General features: G+C 51.9%; 3 protein-coding genes across 3 annotated transcripts; 2 read left to right on the top strand and 1 right to left on the bottom strand.

The window, feature by feature from the left end:
- Positions 1–3,061: 3,061 nt before the first annotated feature.
- On the top strand, positions 3,062–3,586 carry LOC308425229 (ubiquitin-like protein ISG15; the record flags this gene model as incomplete). The annotated part of the gene is made up of 1 exon (XM_080922451.1): positions 3,062–3,586. One exon carries the CDS (start codon positions 3,062–3,064, stop codon positions 3,584–3,586), a length of 525 nt encoding a protein of 174 aa, XP_080778577.1.
- Positions 3,587–8,407: 4,821 nt separating this feature from the next.
- RND2 (Rho family GTPase 2) lies at positions 8,408–11,653 on the bottom strand. Its single transcript, XM_080922876.1, has 5 exons — positions 11,518–11,653; positions 10,939–11,026; positions 10,072–10,181; positions 9,367–9,501; positions 8,408–9,157 (listed from the first exon to the last, which is right to left on the bottom strand). Exons 1-5 carry the CDS (start codon positions 11,617–11,619, stop codon positions 8,909–8,911), a joined length of 684 nt encoding a protein of 227 aa, XP_080779002.1. The 5' UTR covers positions 11,620–11,653; the 3' UTR covers positions 8,408–8,908.
- Positions 11,654–13,820: 2,167 nt separating this feature from the next.
- On the top strand, positions 13,821–21,046 carry VAT1 (vesicle amine transport 1). The gene is made up of 6 exons (XM_080922874.1): positions 13,821–14,299; positions 16,850–17,057; positions 17,425–17,595; positions 17,703–17,792; positions 19,165–19,406; positions 19,548–21,046. Exons 1-6 carry the CDS (start codon positions 13,874–13,876, stop codon positions 19,629–19,631), a joined length of 1,221 nt encoding a protein of 406 aa, XP_080779000.1. The 5' UTR covers positions 13,821–13,873; the 3' UTR covers positions 19,632–21,046.
- The last annotated feature ends 47 nt before the right edge of the window (positions 21,047–21,093 follow it).

The raw sequence follows: 21,093 nt of genomic DNA, 5'->3' as shown, positions 1-21,093 counted from the left end.
GACCAGAGGGCATAATTGCAATGTCCCTAGGAATGCCTCTGCAAGTTCAGAGAACTAGCACCGCCATTATCTCTCCTCACTCGGGCAACAGTGGCTTCGCAGATGATAAGACTGAAGTTCAGGCACTTGTCAAAGGTCATTGTATGAGTTGGTGGCAGAACTGGACCCAACCAGTTCAGGAGCGTCCCTATTCATTAGGGGCACAGATAGAATGCTTTCATTAAGGTGTCTGGTCGGTGTCTGGGGAAGTGAGCTTTGACTGGAATTTGGAGGCTGATGAAGGTCAAGGAAAGTTTGCAACTAAAGGCTTTTCCCTCACTGGAATCCCTGCTACTCTCATGAGTTAATTCCAGAACAGGGAAAGGTATGTGTTCCTGTGTGTGCGTGTGTGCTGGGCATGTGGAGGCCACAGGTCAACATCAGGTGGCCTTTCTCAGAACCCAAACACCTTGGCATGTTTGGTTTCGTTTAGTTTGGTTTCCTTGGCTGGCCTGGAACCCATCGTAGAGACCAGATTGGCCTTGAAATGACACAAATCTGCTTGCCTCTGCCTCACAAATACTGGAATTAAAGGTGTATATCATTATACCTGACAGATGTCTTTTTTTGTGACAGGGTCCCTCACTCAGGACCTTTAGCTGGACTTGCCAGTAAGCCCACAATTCCTTTTTTTTTTTTAAGATTTACTTATGGGCTGGAGAGATGGCTCAGCGGTTAAGAGCACTGACTGTTCTTCCAGAAGTCATGAGTTCAAATTCCAGAAACCATATGATGGCTCACAACCATCTGTAATGGGATCGGATGCCCTCTTCTGGTGTGTCTGAGGACAGCTAGAGTATATTCATATAAAATAAAACAAATAAATGTAAAAAAAAATTACTTATATTTTATACAAGTACGTTGCTGCTGTCTTCAGATATACCAGAAAAGAGTGCCAGATCTCATTACAGATGGTTGTGAGCCACCATGTGGTTGCTGGGAATTGAACTCAGGACCTCTGGAAGAGTAGTCAGTGCTCTTAACCGATGAGCCATCTCTCCAGACCCCCACCCATACCACCACCACCACCACCACCACCATTACCACCACCACCACCACCACCACCACCACCACCACCACCACCACCCCACTTTTTCATGACTACAAGTTCACAGTTAAATCCTTCACCAACCGAGCCCCTTCCGGACTTTGAAGCATTCCCAAGGTCATTCAGGAGGAAAGGGACTGGGTAACTACAGAGACTGCAGGTAAGCAGGTGTCTTGCCGCTTCCCTTGAAAACTTCATAGAACAAAATGACTGTCAGTAAGTGACATTCCAGGGACACCTGGGGGTCCTCCCAGCTCCTAGTTGATAAGGCTCTAGAATAGAATAGACTATGGACCAAGTTAGAAAATGTTGCCTTGGCAAGCCTTGTCCCTGGAACCTGGGGAGGGGGAGAGCTTTCCTGGAACTAAGAATTTTTAGGGACTATCTTTGGAGTCTCCCCGAGGCTTCTAAGCTTGCTGGTGGGATCATCCCAAACAAGTAGGATCAGAATGTCATGAAACCTGAGCCAACTCTGGTTCCTCATCAAAAGCTAAAACACCAAGAGGAACTGTGTAGCCCAAGCATTGAGCACTCCCTCACCAAAGGCCAAGCACAGGACTAGGCCCTCCCCTCCTCAAGAGCTGTAGAGTTTTCTCCAACACCAGGCTCCACAGCTCCTCCATTGTGCTAAGGTGTCAGCGGTGTCCTGTAAAGACTGAGGTCCCCAGATAGGGGATATAAAGTCTAAGACCAGAAGGGTGATCAGTATACCACCTTGGGAATGCACAAAATGCCACAGAACTGTACACTTTGCAAAGAGGAGTTGTATGTGCTATGAATTTTATGTACACCCCAGATCAAACAAAACAAAGCAAATTCTATATCCCGGGAAGGGAGAACTGAGCCCCCAGCTCTGAGGCTTTGAAAGGGTCAAGGCTCCTCGCAGGGAGTGGCAATGCCAAACAATGTGAGGGCCAGGCTGAGCCTCCCCCTCCTCCTCCTCCACCAGATGGGAACTGGGACTCCGGGAGAAAGGCCCAACTGGGGCACTTAGGGCTACAGCCCAAAAGAGTCACCCAGCGAATGCACGGGCCACAGCCGTCGGCTCATTTGCATCATAAGCGACTGGCTTTCTCTGCTCGTCCCTCATTAGGACACAATGGACAGTTGTTTGCTGGCGCAGCAGATCATTTACCAAGGGAGAGAGGGGACAAGTGACTGATAGGCTGTGGTGTTGGGGGCGCGCAGCACCCCTCCACCCCTGCGTTCCACCAGCCACGGGAACTTTTGTTTTCGTGCTGAGAGTGGACCTTACAACGCCAACCAATCCCCTCCTTTGGCAGAGGTGCTGAGAGGATGTGAGACTTAAAGTCAAACAGCTAGAGCTGGGGCTTCCAGTACCAGGAGCTGACTCCAGATTCTTGTTCCCGGGCTCAGCCCACTTCAGCCCTGCAGTCTCTTCCCCCTTCCTCTTTCTCATCCGGGGTTCTAGTTCTCCAACTCCTGTTCCCGTCTTTGTTGCCCAGGGTGCTCACTCCCTATCTCATCTCCTCGCCCTGCCTTACCTCTAATTAACCCTTGGAAGGGTGGATCTGGGAGGAGTGCTGTGGAAACTTGTGATGTGGAAACGTGTCTGTGTTTTGGGGACAGGTGAGAACAGAACATGTCATGTCTAGGGGTCATGTTTTGGTTTTGCTTTTGTTTTCTCTCCTCCGATCTGAGAAGCTCTAACTTATGAATGAGTGCTGGGTTACAGGCATACACTACCAAACCTGCCTTGGAGCCTATTTTATAAACCAGGCACGAAGACAGCCGTGTTTTATTTCTTACCATCTTTCAAGGTAAAGCGGAGCTCAGAGAGGTTGAGTAACTTGGGCAGGGATACTCAGCTGTCCGGTGATAGTTGTTTGATTAAAAAACCTAGGTGGACATTTAAAAGAGTTGACCTAGTCTCTGACTGTGAGATCAAGCAGCCAGAAGCTGAGAGAAGCAAATTCCTTAGTTCCAGGGGACCTAGTGCTAAAGCCTACAACCATGGTCTGGAACCTGAAGGTGAAGATGCTGGGGGGGGGGGGTGATGAGTTCCAGGTGTCTCTGACCAACTCCATGACAGTGTCAGAACTGAAGATCGGTGGGCCAGCTTTCCAGCAGCGTCTTGCCAACCTAAGTGGTGAAATGCTACAGGGGGGTGTTAGCCTTTCCAGGCTGGGCCTGGGTCCTCACAGCACAGTCATGCCAGTGGTTCAGAACTGCAGCGATTCTCTGAGCATCCTGGTGAGGAATGAAAAGGGCCACAGCAATATCTACAAGGTCCAGCTGACACAGCCTGTGGAAGTGCTTAAAAAGCAGATGTTCCAGCAGGAGCAAGTCCATGAAGACCAGTTCTGGCTGAGCTTTGACGGAAGGCCCGTGGAGAACAAAAAGCTACTGGGGACGTGTGGCCTAAAGCCCCAGTGCACAGTAATCATGAATTTGTGCCTAAGGGGGGGGAGGGGACTACTGTGCCTAAGGCCCCTATCCAGAAAGTTAAAAACTAGCTGTGGTGGCGTACACATTTAATTTTGGCACTTGGGAGGCAGAGCCATTTAATCTGAGTTCGAAGCAAGCCTGGTCTTCACTGAGTTTAAGAACAACAAGATCTACATAAAGAGACCCTGTCTTACAAACAAACAAACAAAGCAAAAGAAAACCCCTCTGTTCTTCCCCCAGACAGCCTCTCACAGTCTAACATTGGGTGGTAGAGGCTCATGGCATGTACAGCCTCACAGAAGGCAGCCACTGCTCTGTTCTCCAGTGACAGCCTCCTTGAGGACCTTCGCTGACTCCCACCTTTCTCTGGGCCCCCTTTGCAGGATGGTAGAACAGCACAGATGCAAGGCTTTGCACCACCCCCCACTGGGGGTCACGGGGGGGGGGGGGCAGTGATCCAGACAGAGCAACCTGGCAAACCAGACCATGGGGGTCTCCCTCCCACTAACACCCCTCCCTACTCCCATCTGCCCCTCCCTTTTGTGGGTCAAAGCTGCCAGCTTCTAAGTCTGTTTCATTATGCTCTGTGGGTGGGGGGAAGGGAGAATCAGGGTGATGGGTGTCAGGGTGTCTGTGTGCATGAACATAAGGCCTCCGGGTTCATTCTGACACTGAATGAAAAACTCGCCAATTATTCGTCCAATCTCATTAATATGCAGACAGACATCTGTTATTTAGGAGTCAACAGCAGAGGCATTTTCTTGGGGGGGAGGGGTACTTATGTACACCTCTCATCTCTGGCTACTATGGGATAGCTGCTTGGAACTCACCTCAGCCCCCAGAATCTGGAACGCCCTGTCTCTGACTTCATCGTAGCCTTGAGGAAGGGGGGTAGGGGTTTGCTAAAGATGGAGGGTAACCTAGAACTTAGATGAAAGGAGGGAGGCAGAGGGGAACCAAAATTATAGAGGAAACTGCTAGAACAAAGAGCTGAGCTCTTGCTTGGGGAAGAGGGTGGAGCAGAGAGAGCGGCAGTGGGAAGGCCTGCCAGGGTCCTGATGTCCACTGGGAAATTAGAGACATGACAACTTGCCCTCCTCCTCAGGCCACTGGACAAATCTGAGTGGATCTGCGAAGGTTGCTCTAGCAACGTGGGTCCTTAGAGACTTCAGAGAGCTGGGCCCGATGATAGGATATGCCTATAATCCAAGTGCTGTTATGGTTGAGGCAGGAGGATTACAAGTTCAAGGCCAATCCGAGTTATATAGTAAGATCCTGACTGGGGGAAAAAAAAAAAAAAAAACAGCTTGGCATTGTGTCCCAAGCCTGTATCCCTCAAAAGAACCATTTTCTGATGTTCTTAGGAGCTGGGCCTGGTGGTGTAGACTGAGACGTTGAGAGATATGTATCTGTATAGAAAGGTGTGTGTGTGTGTGTGTGTGTGTGTGTGTGTGTGTGTGTGTGTGTGTTTCCTTCTGAGTCAGGGTCTCACTATGTAGCCCTGGCTAGCCCCTATCTCCCAAGTGGTGGGATAAAAGGCGTGTTCCACCATGTCTATCTGGAGAAGATTCCTATATTAAAGGCCAGCCTGGGTAACTTTGTGAAACCCTGTTTTAAAACGATAAAAAGGGTATCCCCAGGGAAATGGTCAGTCCAGAAAGCATACGTATGGGTGACATTATCCTGACTGAGCTGGTTGTCTGTCTGTACTTAGAACTGTAATGGTGCTTTAAAAAGAGACCATGAATGTGAATGAGAGCAGGGTGGGAGGGTACAAGGGAAAGGCTGAGAAGGGAAGGAGGGGAATTATGGAATTACAATCTCAAAAGAAGTTGAAATATAGAAGGGGGCATGGATACAGATATCACAGCAAACATAAAAGCCTAGGATCACTCCAAATAGAGAGAGGGTGGAGGGGAAGGGAGGAAGAGAAAAGAAAAGTGAAGAAGGAAAAACCTGATTCTTCATACCTTATTCAAAAGCACCGCCATATTGGTTATAAATGTTGACACCAGGCCATGCATGGTAGCTCATTGATCCCAGCACTTGGGAGGCAGAGGCAGACAGATCTCTGTGAGTTCAAGGCCAGCCTGGTCAACTACATGAGTTCCAGAACAGCCAGAGCTGTTACACAGAAAAACCTTTTCTCAAAAACAAGACAACAAAAGATTGACACCAGCTGAGACCCTGTCAAAGAGTCAAACAATGTTCTCAAATTCTTTCAGCTCTCAGGAGAGTCCTCTCAAGGTGATAGCTATGATCAGCCCCTTTTCCTAGGTATCAAATCCAAGGGTCAAGCAGGGGCTGAGGCTAGGGCTGGGGTTGGGGAAAGCTGCAAAGCTGGACACAGCCCTAGGGCTCTTTCCGTGCCTGACTCTCCAGGGATGCCTGGAGTCACTGTTGTGATTGGGGCTTCATAAGCTGAAGTGTTTGAGAAATTAGCCCAGGAATCTCTCACCCACCCCTGGCTGAGGTTAAAGTACATGGACAGCACCACAGCACAACCGGTTATTCCATTAAATGATTATCGATGCTGCATTGGTGTCTAAATTGAGGGGTGGAGAACAACTGCAGAGGAAGTCAACTCTAGCACACTGGGCCAGGGAGTGGATGTAAGGTCCCCTATAGCCTGCAAGGACCTTTGTGGACTTATGGACAGCCCCATTGCCTCTTCCTACCCTTTGGGATCCTAGGCCCTGAAATAGGTCTGGCAATACAGCCCTGAAGAGGAAACTGAATTCCCTCCACACTGGTTTCTATTAAACTTTGGGGGTTGTTCCCGCTGATTTATCTTCCTAATTAGGTTTGCTTTGGGCCGTTATTGAGATGTTTTTGTGTTCTCTAAGCACAAATGGTACAGGAGGAGGACTGGGAGAAGTGAACGGGTGCAAACCTTGTGCTGTGGTGGCTACAGGCTTGAGCCTGCTTTGTCGCTTTGTATCAGACAGTCCAAGAACATCTCAATTGTTGTGAAGATGAGGAGAGTCTCATTCTGAACCCAGGCTGGCCTTGAACTCTTAGCAGTCCTCCTGCCTCAGCCTCCCTAGTACTGTGATTACGGGCACTACACCAGGCCCACTTCCATTTTTATGGTGAATCCCTACTGGGAAAAAATATCAGTCTTCTCACAGAGACAGAACCCCACCCCCTCCAACACCTCTTGACTCAGGACTTGGGAGTCCCTGAGGAAGGTCTTAGAGTAGTCCCTAAACAGTGGAGGGATGATGTAATGGCTGGTATCTAGATTCCCTTAGATTGGCAGCAATGGCTTTGGGATAGGAACCCCGCAGCCCCCAGGTGGTGAGAAGGAGGGTCCAGTAAGCCAGAAAATGGGGGAAATTCCTCCCTAGAGAATTAGAATGGGGTCTGGCAGAGGGAAAGGAAGAGATATTTTGTTGTCTTTCAGAAGAGCCCAAACCTTCAATCTCCACCACGCCATCCATCCAAAAACCCAAATTCAACCGCCTCTGCCTGAAATCCCTGGTGGCTCCTCATGAGATGGTGCTGACTCCCTGTGGACTCTTCAGTGGCCTCACAGGACCTGTCCAGCCTCGTCCTCCCTCCTCGCTGTGGAGCCGGCCCAGGCCACACTTACTCTTTCCTTTGTACATCTGCACTTGCTGCACCTATGCCAATGGCTCCTCTCCCTCAGGACTGGCTCAGGGAGCCCCACGGCAGCCTGTGTGTGTATAGGGTCCCTCAGCCAAGGTACCATCTATGCCAGTTCTCAACCTGTGGGCCACCACCCCTTGAGAAGTCAAATGACTTCTTCACAGGGGTCACCTCAGACATTCAGAAAACAGATTGTTTACATTACAATCCATAACAGTAGCAAGTTTGCAGTTATGAAGTTGCAATGGAAACTATCTTATGGTGTAGGGAGGATCCCCACCCACAACATGAGGAACTGTGTTAAAGGGTTACAACATTAGGAAAGTTGAGAATAACTGGTGTACACTTAGGGTTCCTAACTCCCCTACTGAGCTAGGCTCCAGTTCAGGGACTGTCTTCATCTTTCAATCCAGAATATGGCACCATTAGCACAGCACATACTTAGTGAGTGCAGGGAAGGACAGTCTGTAAGGGGTCCCAGCAGATGGGAGGGTAAGGCCTGCCTTCCCTCTCTCTGGTCTGGGAGGATGGAGTTGGGGGAGGGGAGAGCCAATGATGGTTCCTGGGGGAGAATGTCACCAAAAAGAGGCCAGTGGGACCAGAGCCAGGGAGGGAATACAGGACAGTCTGAAACCAGACTCCCAAGAAAACAGACCAGTACTGTCCTTGCTGACAAGTACTCCAGCCATCCCCTCTACCAGCTTTCATTCCACAGGGGCTGGGGGGGGGGGTGACTCTCAATTACAGATGATGTTCCCCCCACCAATCATAACAGAGCTCAAGACAGAACTGAGGGAGAGCCCCTGTTTGGACCCCTTCAGAGACCCCAGGGGTTACCATCCCCTTAGGAAACTTCACCTTATACATGGTTCAGATTCAGTGATGTGGAGGCTTTCAATGCCTTCCTGTCTCCATAATCTCTAGAGCATCGCAGGCTCCAAGCCAGGGCAGAGATGGTGAACAAGGGGCTTGTGCCACTTCAGCAGGCCCTCTGCCATGCTAGCAGGACACCCAGCCAGGCTCAGGAATGCCGAGCAGTTGTATATCATTGGCTTGCTCCAAGTCCCCCTCTCCCAGGGCTGTCCACTCGCATTAACTGAAGAGCCCCAAGGTATTTTACTCCCCCCCCCCCGGGGGGGGGGCTCCTAAATTTTATCCTTCCGTGTATGGCTTTTTTTCCTGTGTTTTCTCTGGGGGAGAGGGCATTGGTCGATTGCTTTTCTTTGGTGGGGAGGGAAAGAAGGAAAAAAAAAACTAAGTCCATAGTTATTTTCTATGGTCATGGGCTTTATTTGCGGACTGCTGGGGAAGGGGGAAGCTCGAACTGGTTGGTGGGTTGGTGGGAGGAAAGAGCTTCTTGCTTTAAAATTTAGTGCATGTTGCCTGAAGGTTAGCGTGTACGAGAACAGATGTGGAAGTGAGAGGAGAGACAAAGAGAAGGTCATCAAATGGACACTTTCCTTAGGGAAGGCAGACGGGATATGGGGACCAGGGTGAGCAAGGAAGATATAACTTTATATAGGAGACTCAACCAAAGTCATTGCCTGGTTTCCTGAACACCCACCTGCCCTCTCCAAGTTCATGCCCCAGATGCCTACCCTGTTAGCAGCAGGGAAGGAGATAAGGATGTAGAAAATGGGGTGAGGGGTTGTACCCTTCTAGCTCCTCCAACCAGAATTGCTCCTCTGCCTGCCCTGCCCTTCCAGCCAGGGTCAGGAAGTCAGAAAGTCCAAGAGCACACAGGGAAACCTTCCATGTCTCTCACCCAGCCCTCTTCCCTCTCTGCCCCACCGTAACCCCTCACATGAGGTTACAGCTCTTGGCTCGATCCTTATGCATCTCGTCCTCATTGCCCCGGTCTGGCCGTCCTGACAGCTGAGTGGATCGCTGCAGCCCCCGGCGAGAGTCGGTACGGCGCAGCTGCCTATGGCCACGGCCAAGAGAAGCCACTGTGGCCACATGGAAGACATCCCTGACGCTGCGCTCCGAAGATCGGGAGGAGCATTCAACGTAGGACACAGCTCCCACCTGCTTGGCCAGCACAGTACCCTGGAAAAGCAGCAGATGGGTGGAAATTATAGGCCTTCATCTGGGTTTGGGAAGGAGCGTGAAGGCTGTGGGCTGGGGTTGAAGGTCATGCAGAACTGAGGAAGAATTAAAGGTTAGGGTCAGGGGTTAGGGCAAAAATCAGGGAGCAAAAGGAACAGGCATGGGTGTGAAGTCTAGGTCAGAATTCAGCTGGAGTGAAGGGGTCTCACCTGCTCATGTGTAACAGGGATAAGTCTCTGCTTGGATAGTTCCCTCAGTGTGGCCAGGTCAGTCCGCATGTCCAGCTTACAGCCAACTAGAACCACCTTGGCATTGGGGCAAAACTCCTGAGTCTCTCCTTGCCACTGGTTGGGGGTGGAAAATAGAGTTATGGAGGGGTGGAGGAAGATTTAGGGAAAAGCTTTGCTCCATGAACACAGAAATCACTTATCCTTCTAGACCTTCCCAGGGAAGAACGGTGGTAGTAGGCTGGTCTTGGGTAGAGACCAGGGCAGTGTGGAAGGCAAGGAGAAGAGAAGAGGGTTTCGGTGAGAGCTCTAGGCTTGTTTGTCAGCCTGCACACTGCACATTTCTACTCCCCTTTCCCATACTTTGTCCTGAGAACAGACCAACTACACCCTCCCCCGCCTGGGAACTAAGGACAACCTGGCTGACTCGATTGCTTTCACCAGGGACTTTTCTGATGGAAACAATGGCCTGGACAGCCAGCCACTGGGCTTTCCAAAGCCCCAGAATCAGCATTCACTGCCCTTTCATGGCCGAGGAGATGGGGAAGGCAGATAAGCGGACCCAAGGCCCCAGGACCATTTCAGGTGGGAGGCATGGGGCTGGGGCAGAGAGATGACAGCTTCAGTCACTGCTGAGGATCATGCCTTGGGTGCCTAATCTCCTGAGTAGTTCCCCCAGACGCCCACCTTCTTGAGGACACTGTCCAGTGTTTCTGGCCGGCTAATGTCAAAGCAGATAAGCACAGCATCAGAATCTGGGTAGGCCAGAGGCCGGACATTGTCATAGTAGGAAGAACCTGGAGGAAGAAAGAAAGGAGATAAAGCCACCTGAGTGGGTGGCAGGCCTGGAAGGGAATAAGGGACTCAAGTGACCCTGGTTAAGGTATACTGGTGACAAAAAGTGAAGCAGTGGTCTTTGCGGTCTTTAGCACCCATCACAAAGTGTGTCTTGAGGAGAGCAGGCAGGAGAGAAGCAGAAACAGTGGGAAATGGCTTATGGGTTCCTCTGCTCTAACAGTGATGATTTGTAAGAATCTCAGGAAATCTACCACAATTCTAACAAATTTTGTTTTTGCGTTCTGGGCTTTGATGACACATCTTCTAAAGTCCTCCGGGGAACCAAGTAAAAATAAAAAAAAAAAAAAACCCTTCCCATGAGGTTGGAGCAAGGACAGGCAGGGAACGAGTGTTCCTGTTCTTCTGGGACTCTAATTCAGCCGGGTGGGGGCAACTTTTCACCACCGTCCCCCACCCCAGAAATTCTAAATAGCTTATTTAAACCCAGTCCCATTTCCTAAGAAACATGTACCAAAATAAGTCATTTCTTTCCAAGTTCCTTGGATAAGCAGGAACCAGCTGCAGGGCTGATATTAGTTTGGTTTCTGTCAGACATAAGAAACTCTGCCTCAGTTTCCTTGGCTCAAAACAGAAATTGATGTTCTGTTCTGAAACTGGGTAGATATCTGAGCTGACCCGGAATCTAAGGCTCTGGCCATGGGAGGGGCTAGAGTAAGGGACCTTGGCAGTCAGGGTGACCCCGAGGGACTTGGCTACCTGAAGTATCCCACATGTTGAGCTCGATGCGGCGCTTGTCGATCTCGAAGCTGGCGGTGTAGTTCTCAAACACCGTGGGGACATAACTCTGCAGACACCGATGGGTCAAAATGAGAGCTTCCCTCCAGCACTCACCCTGACAACTGCCCTCCTCCCTCGACACCCGGTCCAGCTCAGTCCCTAGACAGAAGTTGGTCTGCGGCTGGGCTAAGGGAAGATACGGGGAGCTACTGCCTCCACCTCCATAGAATCCTAGCTAGACTCTCAGACCCCACCTCGGGGTCCCTTTAGCCCCTAGTTCTTTCCCTGTCGGATGGCCCGGACCACCGACAATTCTCCCAGAGCGCCCTCCCGGATCCTCTGATGCTCCTAAGCCCCATCCATTTCACCGCGTTCCTTGATTCTTTCCACTCCAATCCTCTGCAGTCCATTCAGAGCCCCCAACGCCTCCTTCCCCTCCTCCGAGCCTCTTTCTCTCGTCCCTGGTTACCCTGGTACCGGCTTCCAGCGGCCCCCGGGGCCCCTATTACCCACTCCCCGCAGCCTCGGTGCCCCTCTCTCCAGACGCCAATTCCTCACCCCGGGGTAGGCGTCCTTGGCGAACACCTGCAGCAGCGCTGTCTTGCCGCACTCCGCGTCCCCCACCACTACGATTTTGCAGCGGCCACTCTGTCCCTCCATAGTCCCGGCTACGCGCCGGCCCCCCACGCCGCCCCCCTCGCGGGCACAGCCGCCGCCTCTGCCGCCTCCTCCCCCGCCGCCGCAGCTGCAGCCTCTCGGGCCGCCGACACCGGCATCTCGCGGGCCCGCGCCGAGCCCCCGCCCGGGGCTGCGGGCCCCCTCCGCCCCGCCCCTAGCCCGCGGGCCGCACCTCTGGCCCCGCCTCCCACCCGCACCGCCGAGGGGCGGGGCCCTGCGTGGGGCGGGGCCTGGGAGGAGGGGTGCGAGTCAGACTCAAGCGCGCAGCTGTGACCCCAGGAGTGCCCGAGGGATTGTGGCTAGCGAGCTCCGTTTATTTGAGTTTCTCGGGAGTGGAGGTGGGGCGGACCTAGGGAGGACCGGGGGCGAAGTTCTGAGGGGTCGGCTGCAAAGCTACAGGCACAAGCGCAAGGCCTGAGCCTTCTGTGTGCCCACGCGTGCACGCAGGTGTGCTAGTGCGGCGGACACGCGCGGCGACAGCGATCTATTTCCCGAACACAGGGGGGCGTAAGATGTTAGGAAAGGGAGGATTTTTTTGATTTGTGTCTCCTTCCTCCACTCTCGGGTCCAGGCAGAGCTTGGGGAAATGGAAGTACAGACCCTAGCACTCCCACCCTACATTAGTGACATCATAGCTTTCCATCTTCATAACGACCGGTGGCGGGATCTAGGCCTGTGACCAACCTAGAAGCGTGGACTTAGCTCCTCTAGCCAAGTACTGAGTGGAAAGTTTTAGAGACGCGTTTGCGTCCTCTGGTGGACGTTGTGGTAGAAAGAGCAAAGGGAAGGCTAAGGAAGCTAGAACCCACTGACAGTCGGCTCTGCTGGGGCCAGAGCTAAGCCCCTAAAGCCAATTTCAGCCTCATCTCAGACTAACAGTAATCAAACCGCCATTTGCATGACATACTTTGCCTAGAGGAGGATGAAAAGATGGGCTTGGGGGCTGAGAGGAGGGGAGCTGCGATCGGGATGTAAAATGAATGAATGAATGAAAGAAAGAACGAATGAAAAAAAAATCCTGGGCTGGAAAGATGGCTCATTGGTTTTGCCAGAGGTCCTGAGTTCAATTCCCAGCAACCACATGGTGGCTCACAACCATCTGTAATGGGATCCAGTGTCCTCTTCTGGTGGGTTTGAAGAGAGCTACTGCATACTCACATATATAAAATAAATAATTTAAAAAATACTCCTTCCTTAGCCGGGCAGGATGCTGCACACCTTCAATCTCAGCACTCAGGAGGCAGAGGCAGGCAGATCTCTCAGAGTTTGAGGCCAACCTGGTCTACATACTACATAAAACTCAGGACAACCAGGTCTAAATAGAGAAATCCTGTTTCAAAACAAACAAAACTTTTCCTTAAGTCTAGGATGTTGGTTTTAATTTTATCTCGTTTTGAGTAACCGTGTAATGGTAACCAAAGCACGAAATATCATCACTATGTTACAGGAAGTAAAAAGACAAACAGCACTAACAATCAAAACTGTTAAGTTTGAAGTTAAGATGTAACTCAGGAGTACAGCTACATTCATGAGGCTCTGGGTTCTATCCTCAACAAAAGGAAAAGAGAATGAGAAAAAAAAAGGTGGGGGGAGGGTGGTGGCGCATGCCTTCAATCACAGCACTCGGGAGGCAGAGGTAGGCAGATCTCCGGGAGTTCAAGGCTCGCTTTGTATTCATGGCAAGTTGCAGGTTCCAGGCTCCAGGCCAGACGTGGCTACGTGGTGAAATCCTGTCTTAGGGGTTCACATGCTTGTAGCTTGCCACTGAAAGAATACAGTGAACGAGAAGACTGCTTATTACTAAACGGTAGAGTTAAAACCTGAGGCACGATGTCACTGGGTTCTGATCCACAGGTGACTAGCTCCCCAAATGTGACCTAAACTCAGATTTTTAAGTTATCCTTCAGACTGTGCCACGACAACTTTTAATTCTCATAGGGCTTCCTATGAATAAATCAAGTCTTAGAGTCGGCATGCCCCAGAAGCTTCTCATGCTTATCAGCCACACGCGCAAACACCACCACCCGCCACCTGCACCGCTAGTCTTTTCGCGCCCTCGCAGCTCGGTCAGCAGAGGGCCTAGCCCTTTAAGTCCGCCCGCGAAGCTCCACCCCCGAGCAAGGGCCCCGCCCCACCCACTGGTGTCCGCAGCCTGCGCTCTTCCTGACGCGTGTCCCGCCCTCCCCAGCTGTGCACCGGCTCCGTACAGCTGGGAACGCACGTCGGGAGTCTAGCCATGTCCGCGGAGAGGGAGGCAACCGAGGCGGCCACTGTGGCGGCGGCGGCCGAGGCCGGGGCGGAGACCGGGACCGGAGCCGGGGAGGGCGAGCCTTCGCAGCCCCCGACAGTCGAGGTGGCGAGCGACCCGCAGCCGCCACCGGCCCCCGAAGCGTCAGCATCCGCCACGGCGCCGCCGCTGCGCTGCCTGGTACTCACCGGCTTCGGTGGCTATGATAAGGTGAAGCTGCAGAGCCGGCCGGCGGTGCCCCCGGCCCCGGGTCCCGGTCAGCTGACGCTGCGCGTGCGAGCCTGCGGGCTCAACTTCGCCGACCTCATGGGCCGCCAGGGGCTGTACGACCGGCTGCCGCCTCTGCCCGTCACCCCGGGCATGGAGGGCGCGGGCGTAGTGGTGGCCGTGGGCGAGGGTGTCGGCGACCGTAAGGTGAGCAGCAGCGAGGCAGGAGTGGGCGCGTGCCGGGGGTGTGGCCGGGCCGGGAAGCCAGCAGGGACGCGGGTGGACTAAACACGGAACACATGGAAAGCAATTTATGTCTTGAGGCTCCTGAGAAAAGGATTTACTGGCCACAATGTTATTGCCCCTTACCAAGGCTTTTGCTTTTTTTTTTTTTTTTTTTTTTTAAAGTAGTGGCCGCCGCCCCAAGCGGAGTTGGGGGGGGGGGGAGACAATAAGGCGCCCAGGCGCATGCGCAGGATGACCTACTCGTCTCCTCCCCCCACTCCCCTAAAACCACACCTGTACCCCTGCCCACTAAACACTCCCGGGGCACTTGTGTTCTGTAACTCTAAGTGGTGGCTAGCTCCCACTTTCCCTCCCGACGGAGCTTTGAGAAGCTATGTAGATGGGGTTAGGCGGGGGCGCAGAGGCCTTGCCAGAGCGCTAGTCACATGCAGCCCCGTGGTGTATGGGGGCGTATGACGGCCCCTCCCCGTACTGGGCCAAAGGGGACACACCCATCATGGAGCCGAGAAAGCCTGGCTTTCCCCACCGCCAAGGGCCTTACGCTACTACTCCGGTATTTGCCGTGAGGGAGGCGGGATCAGTCTCCCATCTTTGTCTTGGGCTTGCTCTCGTGACTGCAATTCCATCTCTTCAGTGACTCAGCGGGCAGGCCACGACCCAGGGCTACCCTTGGGAACTTTCTGGCCCAAACTGCTCCTCCCTTTCAAAGGACCCCAGCCTCCGAAATCTAGGCAGAGCCCATTTGGACTAGGGTAGGGAGGTGTGGCACCTTGAGCAGGTTGGCCCAGCTTTGCCAGTCTGTTTCTCGTTTATCATTAATCACAGCCATAACCTTGGCCACATGAGACTTACAGATGACCAGCTTTCTGAGAGATCTCGATTGAGGCCTCTTTATATCATGTATTTAGGAGTTTTTTTTTTTTTTTTTTCAAATCCAGCACCTTCATGAGAAACTGCTCCAAAGCAGCCTGAGTCTTGTCTTTGCTAACCTACTGGTTTTGCTGAATTTGCTGAACATGAAAACCGATCCTCCTTAAAGTCATAAATCCAGCTGTGGTCACACCCTTGCCCTGACTTAGAAATAATCCTACTCTTTGATAGTGCTAAAAGGACTTCTAGAGGGTAGGGGGTAGAAGGGGAAGTTAACAGTTCGTGTTACTGCTAAAGGCCACCCATCTATCCACTCCTCCCCACACTTTCCGCCTGGTAAATACAGGATTTCCTGCCTAGGGCAAGAATCTGCTGCAAGAGCCTGGATTCTTTGGGGAGGGCTTTCCCACCCTCCTGGTGGCTGAGTTGGGGAGGGGTCATGGCCCTGAGTTGGGAAGGCTAAAGGTTAGGTATGAGCAAGATTGATACTTGTTCTAGATTCCATCTGGGACTGGCCGGTTGTCCTACCGGCTTATTGCTCTGTCGTTAGCTCTCTTGGGTTGTTGCTACTGTGTCTTTTAGACTTTCCGTTTTGGGGCTTCCTTCCCCAGGCCAGAACTCAAAGAAAAGGCGTCCTCTCCAGTGGTGTGTGAGGACAGATGACATGTAAAAGGACCTGTGTAGGGGTCTCATTCTCCTACCCTGTGGATCCTAAACGTCCCTGTAAGGAGTTAAAATAAGCCCCGATTGCCTAGGACAGTACCCACATTTCTCTCTGTGTGGTCTTCAGAGAGCCAGGACTCATGGCTGACGGAAGCTCCCCCTCCTCCTGCCTAGTTGCTAAACTGGAGAGATCCTTCTGTCTTTGTCCCCTTGCCTCCTGCAGAGAGACCCTCATGCCATCGACTAGGAATGGAAGACAACGCCTTTTTTCCTTGTGACTGGAATGGGTTGCCCTCTTTGAGCATTAGGCTTGTGTACCAGGTCTGGTTCCTGTTTTTTTCTAGGGCTGCCAATGTGAGCCTATAGACAACTGCAGAAGACCCCTGAGGTGGTCACACCCAAGCATTTGCTGTTTACAACTCAGGCACATTTACCTGCCCGTGCCTTGGCCCCTGCCCTGTGCAGCCCTCACAGTTATTTGCTGACTTCTCCTTGCTGTTACTGTCATCATTATTGTTAGCTAACATTACTAAGTGTTAGCGATTGTACATTACACTATCACTGAATGTTGTTTTTTCCTAATTGGAGATCTTTCGAGTCCCCTCTTGCAGATGAGGAAACTGGTTAAGCGGATTTTTATTTGCTCGTGGCTGCGCTGTCATTAAAATGGAGGCAGAGCCCACTTTTAGAATCAAAAGCAGCTCCAGCTCCTTAACAGTAGTTACGCTTGCCCTAACTGTTAAGTTTCTTGCATTCAGGGATCTTATGAAATAATGAAGTATGAGATCTGTTATGTGGGGATAAGGGCAGCCTGAAGCTGATGTGAGGATTGATTAGATGCTGCCCTATGAAGCACTAGATAGACACTCAGTGACCACCATCAGTCCTGTGTCTCCAAGGGCCTGGGCCTGGCAAAAGCTAGTAGACACCTGTGGAAAAATGGATAAGTAATCAAATGACATTTTCCCCTTTTTTCAGGCTGGGGATCGGGTGATGGTGTTGAACCGGTCAGGGATGTGGCAGGAGGAAGTGACTGTGCCCTCAGCCCAGACTTTCCTGATGCCTGAGGCCATGACCTTTGAGGAAGCTGCCGCCTTGCTGGTCAATTATATCACCGCCTACATGGTTCTCTTTGACTTCGGCAACCTAAGACCTGGCCACAGCGTCTTGGTACACATGGCTGCAGGTGACAGGTCCCTTTCTTTTTTTTTCACCCGACCTGATTTCCCTTCCAGGCCCCTGTCTGTAGCCTATCTGGTTAGTTGTCATGGCAACACCAGACTGCCTGGCCTGTGGAGCCCAGAGGCCTCTGCAGTATAGTTGCCGTGGTAACATTTAGACACCAGGTCCAGCCGGCTGTTCTTAGCAGCATGCTCTCACCCTCACACCACACACCAGCTCCTGTCCGGTCTCTGTCCCTCTGGTCCTCAATTATGGAATTTGAACATGGGCCCCAAAATGAACTAAGGCACAAAATGAAAGTGATGGGCTGACTGTACTCCAGCTTCCCAAAGGAAGTACCTAAGTGACTCTGTGCCCGTTTCATGCTGCAGGTGGTGTGGGCATGGCAGCCCTGCAGTTATGCCGCACCGTGGAGAATGTGACAGTGTTTGGAACGGCCTCAGCCAGCAAACACGAGGTGCTGAAGGAGAACGGGGTCACACACCCCATCGACTACCACACGACTGACTATGTGGATGAGATCAAAAAGATCTCCCCCAAAGGTGGGGGCAGGACCTGGGAGGTGGGCACAGCACAGGGAGATGGGGCGAGGGGTGTCTAGATCTGTGGATATTAATGGGTCTTCCCCCTGGGTCTCACTCTTTGACAGGAGTAGACATCGTCATGGACCCTCTGGGTGGATCGGACACTGCCAAGGGCTACCACCTCCTCAAACCCATGGGCAAAGTTGTCACTTATGGTAAGTTGTACCAAATGCAGAGAAGTTGCGTGGGACAGGAGAATGGGACTAATTAATAATAATCAATAAATAGAAAATCCCACCAAGGGGGTGGGATCCAGGGGCCTGAACTTTTGAATAAGGAAGCAATGGGCTGTCTGTCCTCTACGGTGAGGTCAGGTTTGGAAGGGTCCTGGATATTTGAATGGATTGCTGCCCCTGGGTGACAGCCACTTATTCTTCATGCGCCTCAGTGAGTCATAGTCATTCTGTATCCCTATTTGGGGATTATTTCTGATTCGAAACCAACCAGTCTGCCTGCTTCCCGCACCTGGGCTGCTTCGGCAAGCTGGATATTTATTTTAAAACCTACTTTACACACACAAAAAAGTAAATATAAAAATAAGAGCAATTTTGGGAGAGAGCATGTGCTCTCTCTCTCTCTGCCAAGGGCTCCTGACTCTTCCCTCCACATGTCCTGAATGCTGAGGTGACAGCAGTGTGGTGCAGGGCGCAGTCTTCATCTCCTTTTCTTCCTTTTTTGGGGTAGGGAGAGACAAAATCTCACTATGCAGCTCTCTGGTAGCTCTGGCTAGCCTGGAACTTGTAGAGATCCCCCTGCCTCTGTCTCCTGAATACTAGAATTGAAACTGTTTATGACTACATCTGGCTTTCTGGTTCTGTTTGTTTTCTGAGGTAAGGTTTCAGTATAGAAAGCTGGCTTCAAACCCACTTATATAGTCAGGGATGAGCTCAAACTTCTCATCTTGCCTCTGCTTCCCAAATGCTGAGTTTCAGGGTCACAACGCATACCCACCTGACTTACATAGTTCAAGGTAGGCAGCCATTCCAACTTGACTACGTCCCCAGCCCTTGTGTGTATAATTTTGTTGTTGTTTTTGCTTTGTTTTCCTTTCTTGAGACAGGGTTTCTCTGTGTAGCCTTAGCTGTGCTGCAACTTAATCTGTAGACCAGGCTGGCCTCGAACTCAGAGTTTGCCTGGGATTAAAGATGTGATCCATCAACCGCCCGGCTGTATGTTATTTTTTTTAATGTTTGTTTATTGTGTGTGTACACAGAGGTACCATGGTGCACATGTGGAGTTCAGAAGTCAGCTGGCAGGAGACAGTTCTGTTCTTTTCTTCTACCATGTGGGTCCCAAGGCAACTCTGGTTGCCCGGCTTGGCTTAAAGTCATCTCAGTGTGTGTGTGTGTGTGTCTGTGTCTGTGTATGTGTATACAAAGAATTAGTTTGGGCCTAAGCCTGGAATTTCCAGGATTGTCCTTCTGTTGAGTATTAATAAGGAGATCAAGAAGCTAGGCAGACCTGTACTCAGACACACAGAGATTTACCTGACAGCTGGATCATAAGACCTGTCACTCTGTCCCTTAGGAATGGCCAACCTGCTGACAGGCCCCAAGCGGAACCTGATGGCCATGGCCCGCACCTGGTGGAATCAGTTCAGTGTGACAGCCCTGCAGCTGCTGCAGGCCAACCGAGCTGTGTGTGGCTTCCACCTGGGCTACCTGGACGGTGAGGTGGAGCTCATTAACAAAGTAGTTACCCGCCTCCTGGCTCTGTACAATCAGGGCCACATCAAACCCCGAATTGACTCAGTCTGGCCCTTCGAGAAGGTGAGCATAAGATGGTCCCAGTCAAGACGCACAGAGCCCAGGTCCTCAGGAGAGGATGCAGGGGCAGATGGACCTGCCTTCTTTAGCCTGACTCTGAGGTGGGGCAGAAGGCATCAGGAATGATTTTCTCTTTTCCTCCAGGTGGCTGACGCCATGAAGCAGATGCAGGAGAAGAAAAACATAGGCAAAGTCCTCCTGGTCCCTGGACCTGAGAAGGAGACCTAGGGCCAGCGGCTAAGGGCCCTGGAGAGCCGGGAAGGGAGAAGATGGGAAGCCCTATTGTGTTGCCCACCAGCCTCTCACATTTCATCTTATCATGATGCTCTACCCTCCCTCCCCCCAGAAAAGGCCTCTGTGCTGAGGACTGCTTCCCTGCTCTGAGCTTATTCTTTGACCAGGGCTCTCCCTTCCCCCTTCCTGCCTCAGGAGAGGTTGGGAAGTGACCACTTGGATGTCTGGGCCCTGCCAAGGGGACAGAGAGGGTCAGCAGGAGGCTGGCTGCTTCCTGCCCCCCACCCTGTCCCTGGGCCTGCCATGCAGCTTTTGTGCCAAGGTTAGCCAGTCCCTCCCTTCCCTATCTTGTGTGCTTCCACCTCAGCCTCATCTTCCCTCCTGCCCCACCCCCACCCAAAGAATCTGTGTGTCAGCTCAGGATGTGGGGCTAATCTGTGAGTCCAGCATGTACCTGTGTCTCCGTTGTGTCTGTGCAATCCAGGCCGACAAGGCCCACCCCTGGACATAATCAGTATCTAGCCCTGTCTCCTGTCCCCAATGTCGCAAGCACAATTAGACTTCTTCCACCTCCAGTTTGCTGCCTCCTACAACAAGGGCAGGAATCAGACTGACACCCTAGCTCACCACTCTGGGAGGGGTACTGGGTACCCCACCCTTCACTGAGGTCTCTGGATTTGTCTCAGTGCCTTAGCATCGGAAAACCTGTGCTTGTGTGTTTGTGTGTAGCGAGCAGCCCTATCTCTGGCTCCTTTTCCACCCTTCTCCCCAGTGCCTTCCTCATCCTGGTGGAGCTGAGGCCTACTCCTCCCCAGTCCAACACTGCCAAAAATCTGTGTATGTGCCAGGGGTCGGGGTAGGGGGCAGCTCTAGTCTCTGGGGATCAATTGCTTTCACTGTGGTCTGTGGCCTGTCCTGTCTCTGTCAGTGGTGAATAAAGAGGCAGTAAGCTGGATCAGCCAGAGTTCTGGGAGACACTGCTGGGTCTTATTCTGGGACCAAAGTGAGAATCCAAGCACATTTCCTTTGCTATCTAGGGAGGCTGCTACCTTCCCAGAGTCTGGATACAGCTCTGGCCATTCAGCCCCAGACTTTGTTTACACTGGTGGGGGAGAAGGAGCTTGGGCAAGGGAATTACTGGGCTGGTTAAAAGGAACGGGGCTACTGGAGCCAAAGTGGGGACCTTTGAGGCTAGGTGGGGGTCACCTGCTACTTCTGAGCTTGGATTAGAGAAAGCTGTTACTCCAGCCACTGTCAGAGGGAATATGGAGGAAGGGACCCAGCCTCTCTGTTGTCTTAATTGAGGCCTCTATATAGGAAGTGTGATTTCTGCTTTTGTGTCCCCCCCACCCCATTACCACAGCTGCCTTTGTGTTTGTGTCAATAAAAAGCCAAACCCTGAGTCCTGACCAGATGTTGTATCTGAGAGTCGCTGGAGGGTGGTGGCACAAACCTT

Source organism: Micromys minutus, assembly GCF_963924665.1.
Source record: "Micromys minutus genome assembly, chromosome: 10".
NCBI classification, from domain to species: Eukaryota; Metazoa; Chordata; class Mammalia; order Rodentia; family Muridae; genus Micromys; species Micromys minutus.
The sequence above is the reverse complement of the archived record's forward strand: the minus strand, read 5'-3'. Positions and strand labels throughout refer to the sequence as shown.

Excerpts from the sequence above, each read along its gene's own strand:
- RND2 (XM_080922876.1), bottom strand. The coding sequence starts at position 11,619 with ATGGAGGGACAGAGTGGCCGCTGCAAAATCGTAGTGGTGGGGGACGCG. Across the intron at positions 11,027-11,517 it reads CCAAGGACGCCTACCCCGGG|AGTTATGTCCCCACGGTGTT; the intron begins GTGAGGAATTGG and ends CGGTGTCTGCAG. Across the intron at positions 10,182-10,938 it reads CAACATGTGGGATACTTCAG|GTTCTTCCTACTATGACAAT; the intron begins GTAGCCAAGTCC and ends TTCTTCCTCCAG.
- VAT1 (XM_080922874.1), top strand. The coding sequence starts at position 13,874 with ATGTCCGCGGAGAGGGAGGCAACCGAGGCGGCCACTGTGGCGGCGGCG. Across the intron at positions 17,058-17,424 it reads CTTGGTACACATGGCTGCAG|GTGGTGTGGGCATGGCAGCC; the intron begins GTGACAGGTCCC and ends TTCATGCTGCAG. Across the intron at positions 19,407-19,547 it reads CAGTCTGGCCCTTCGAGAAG|GTGGCTGACGCCATGAAGCA; the intron begins GTGAGCATAAGA and ends CTTTTCCTCCAG.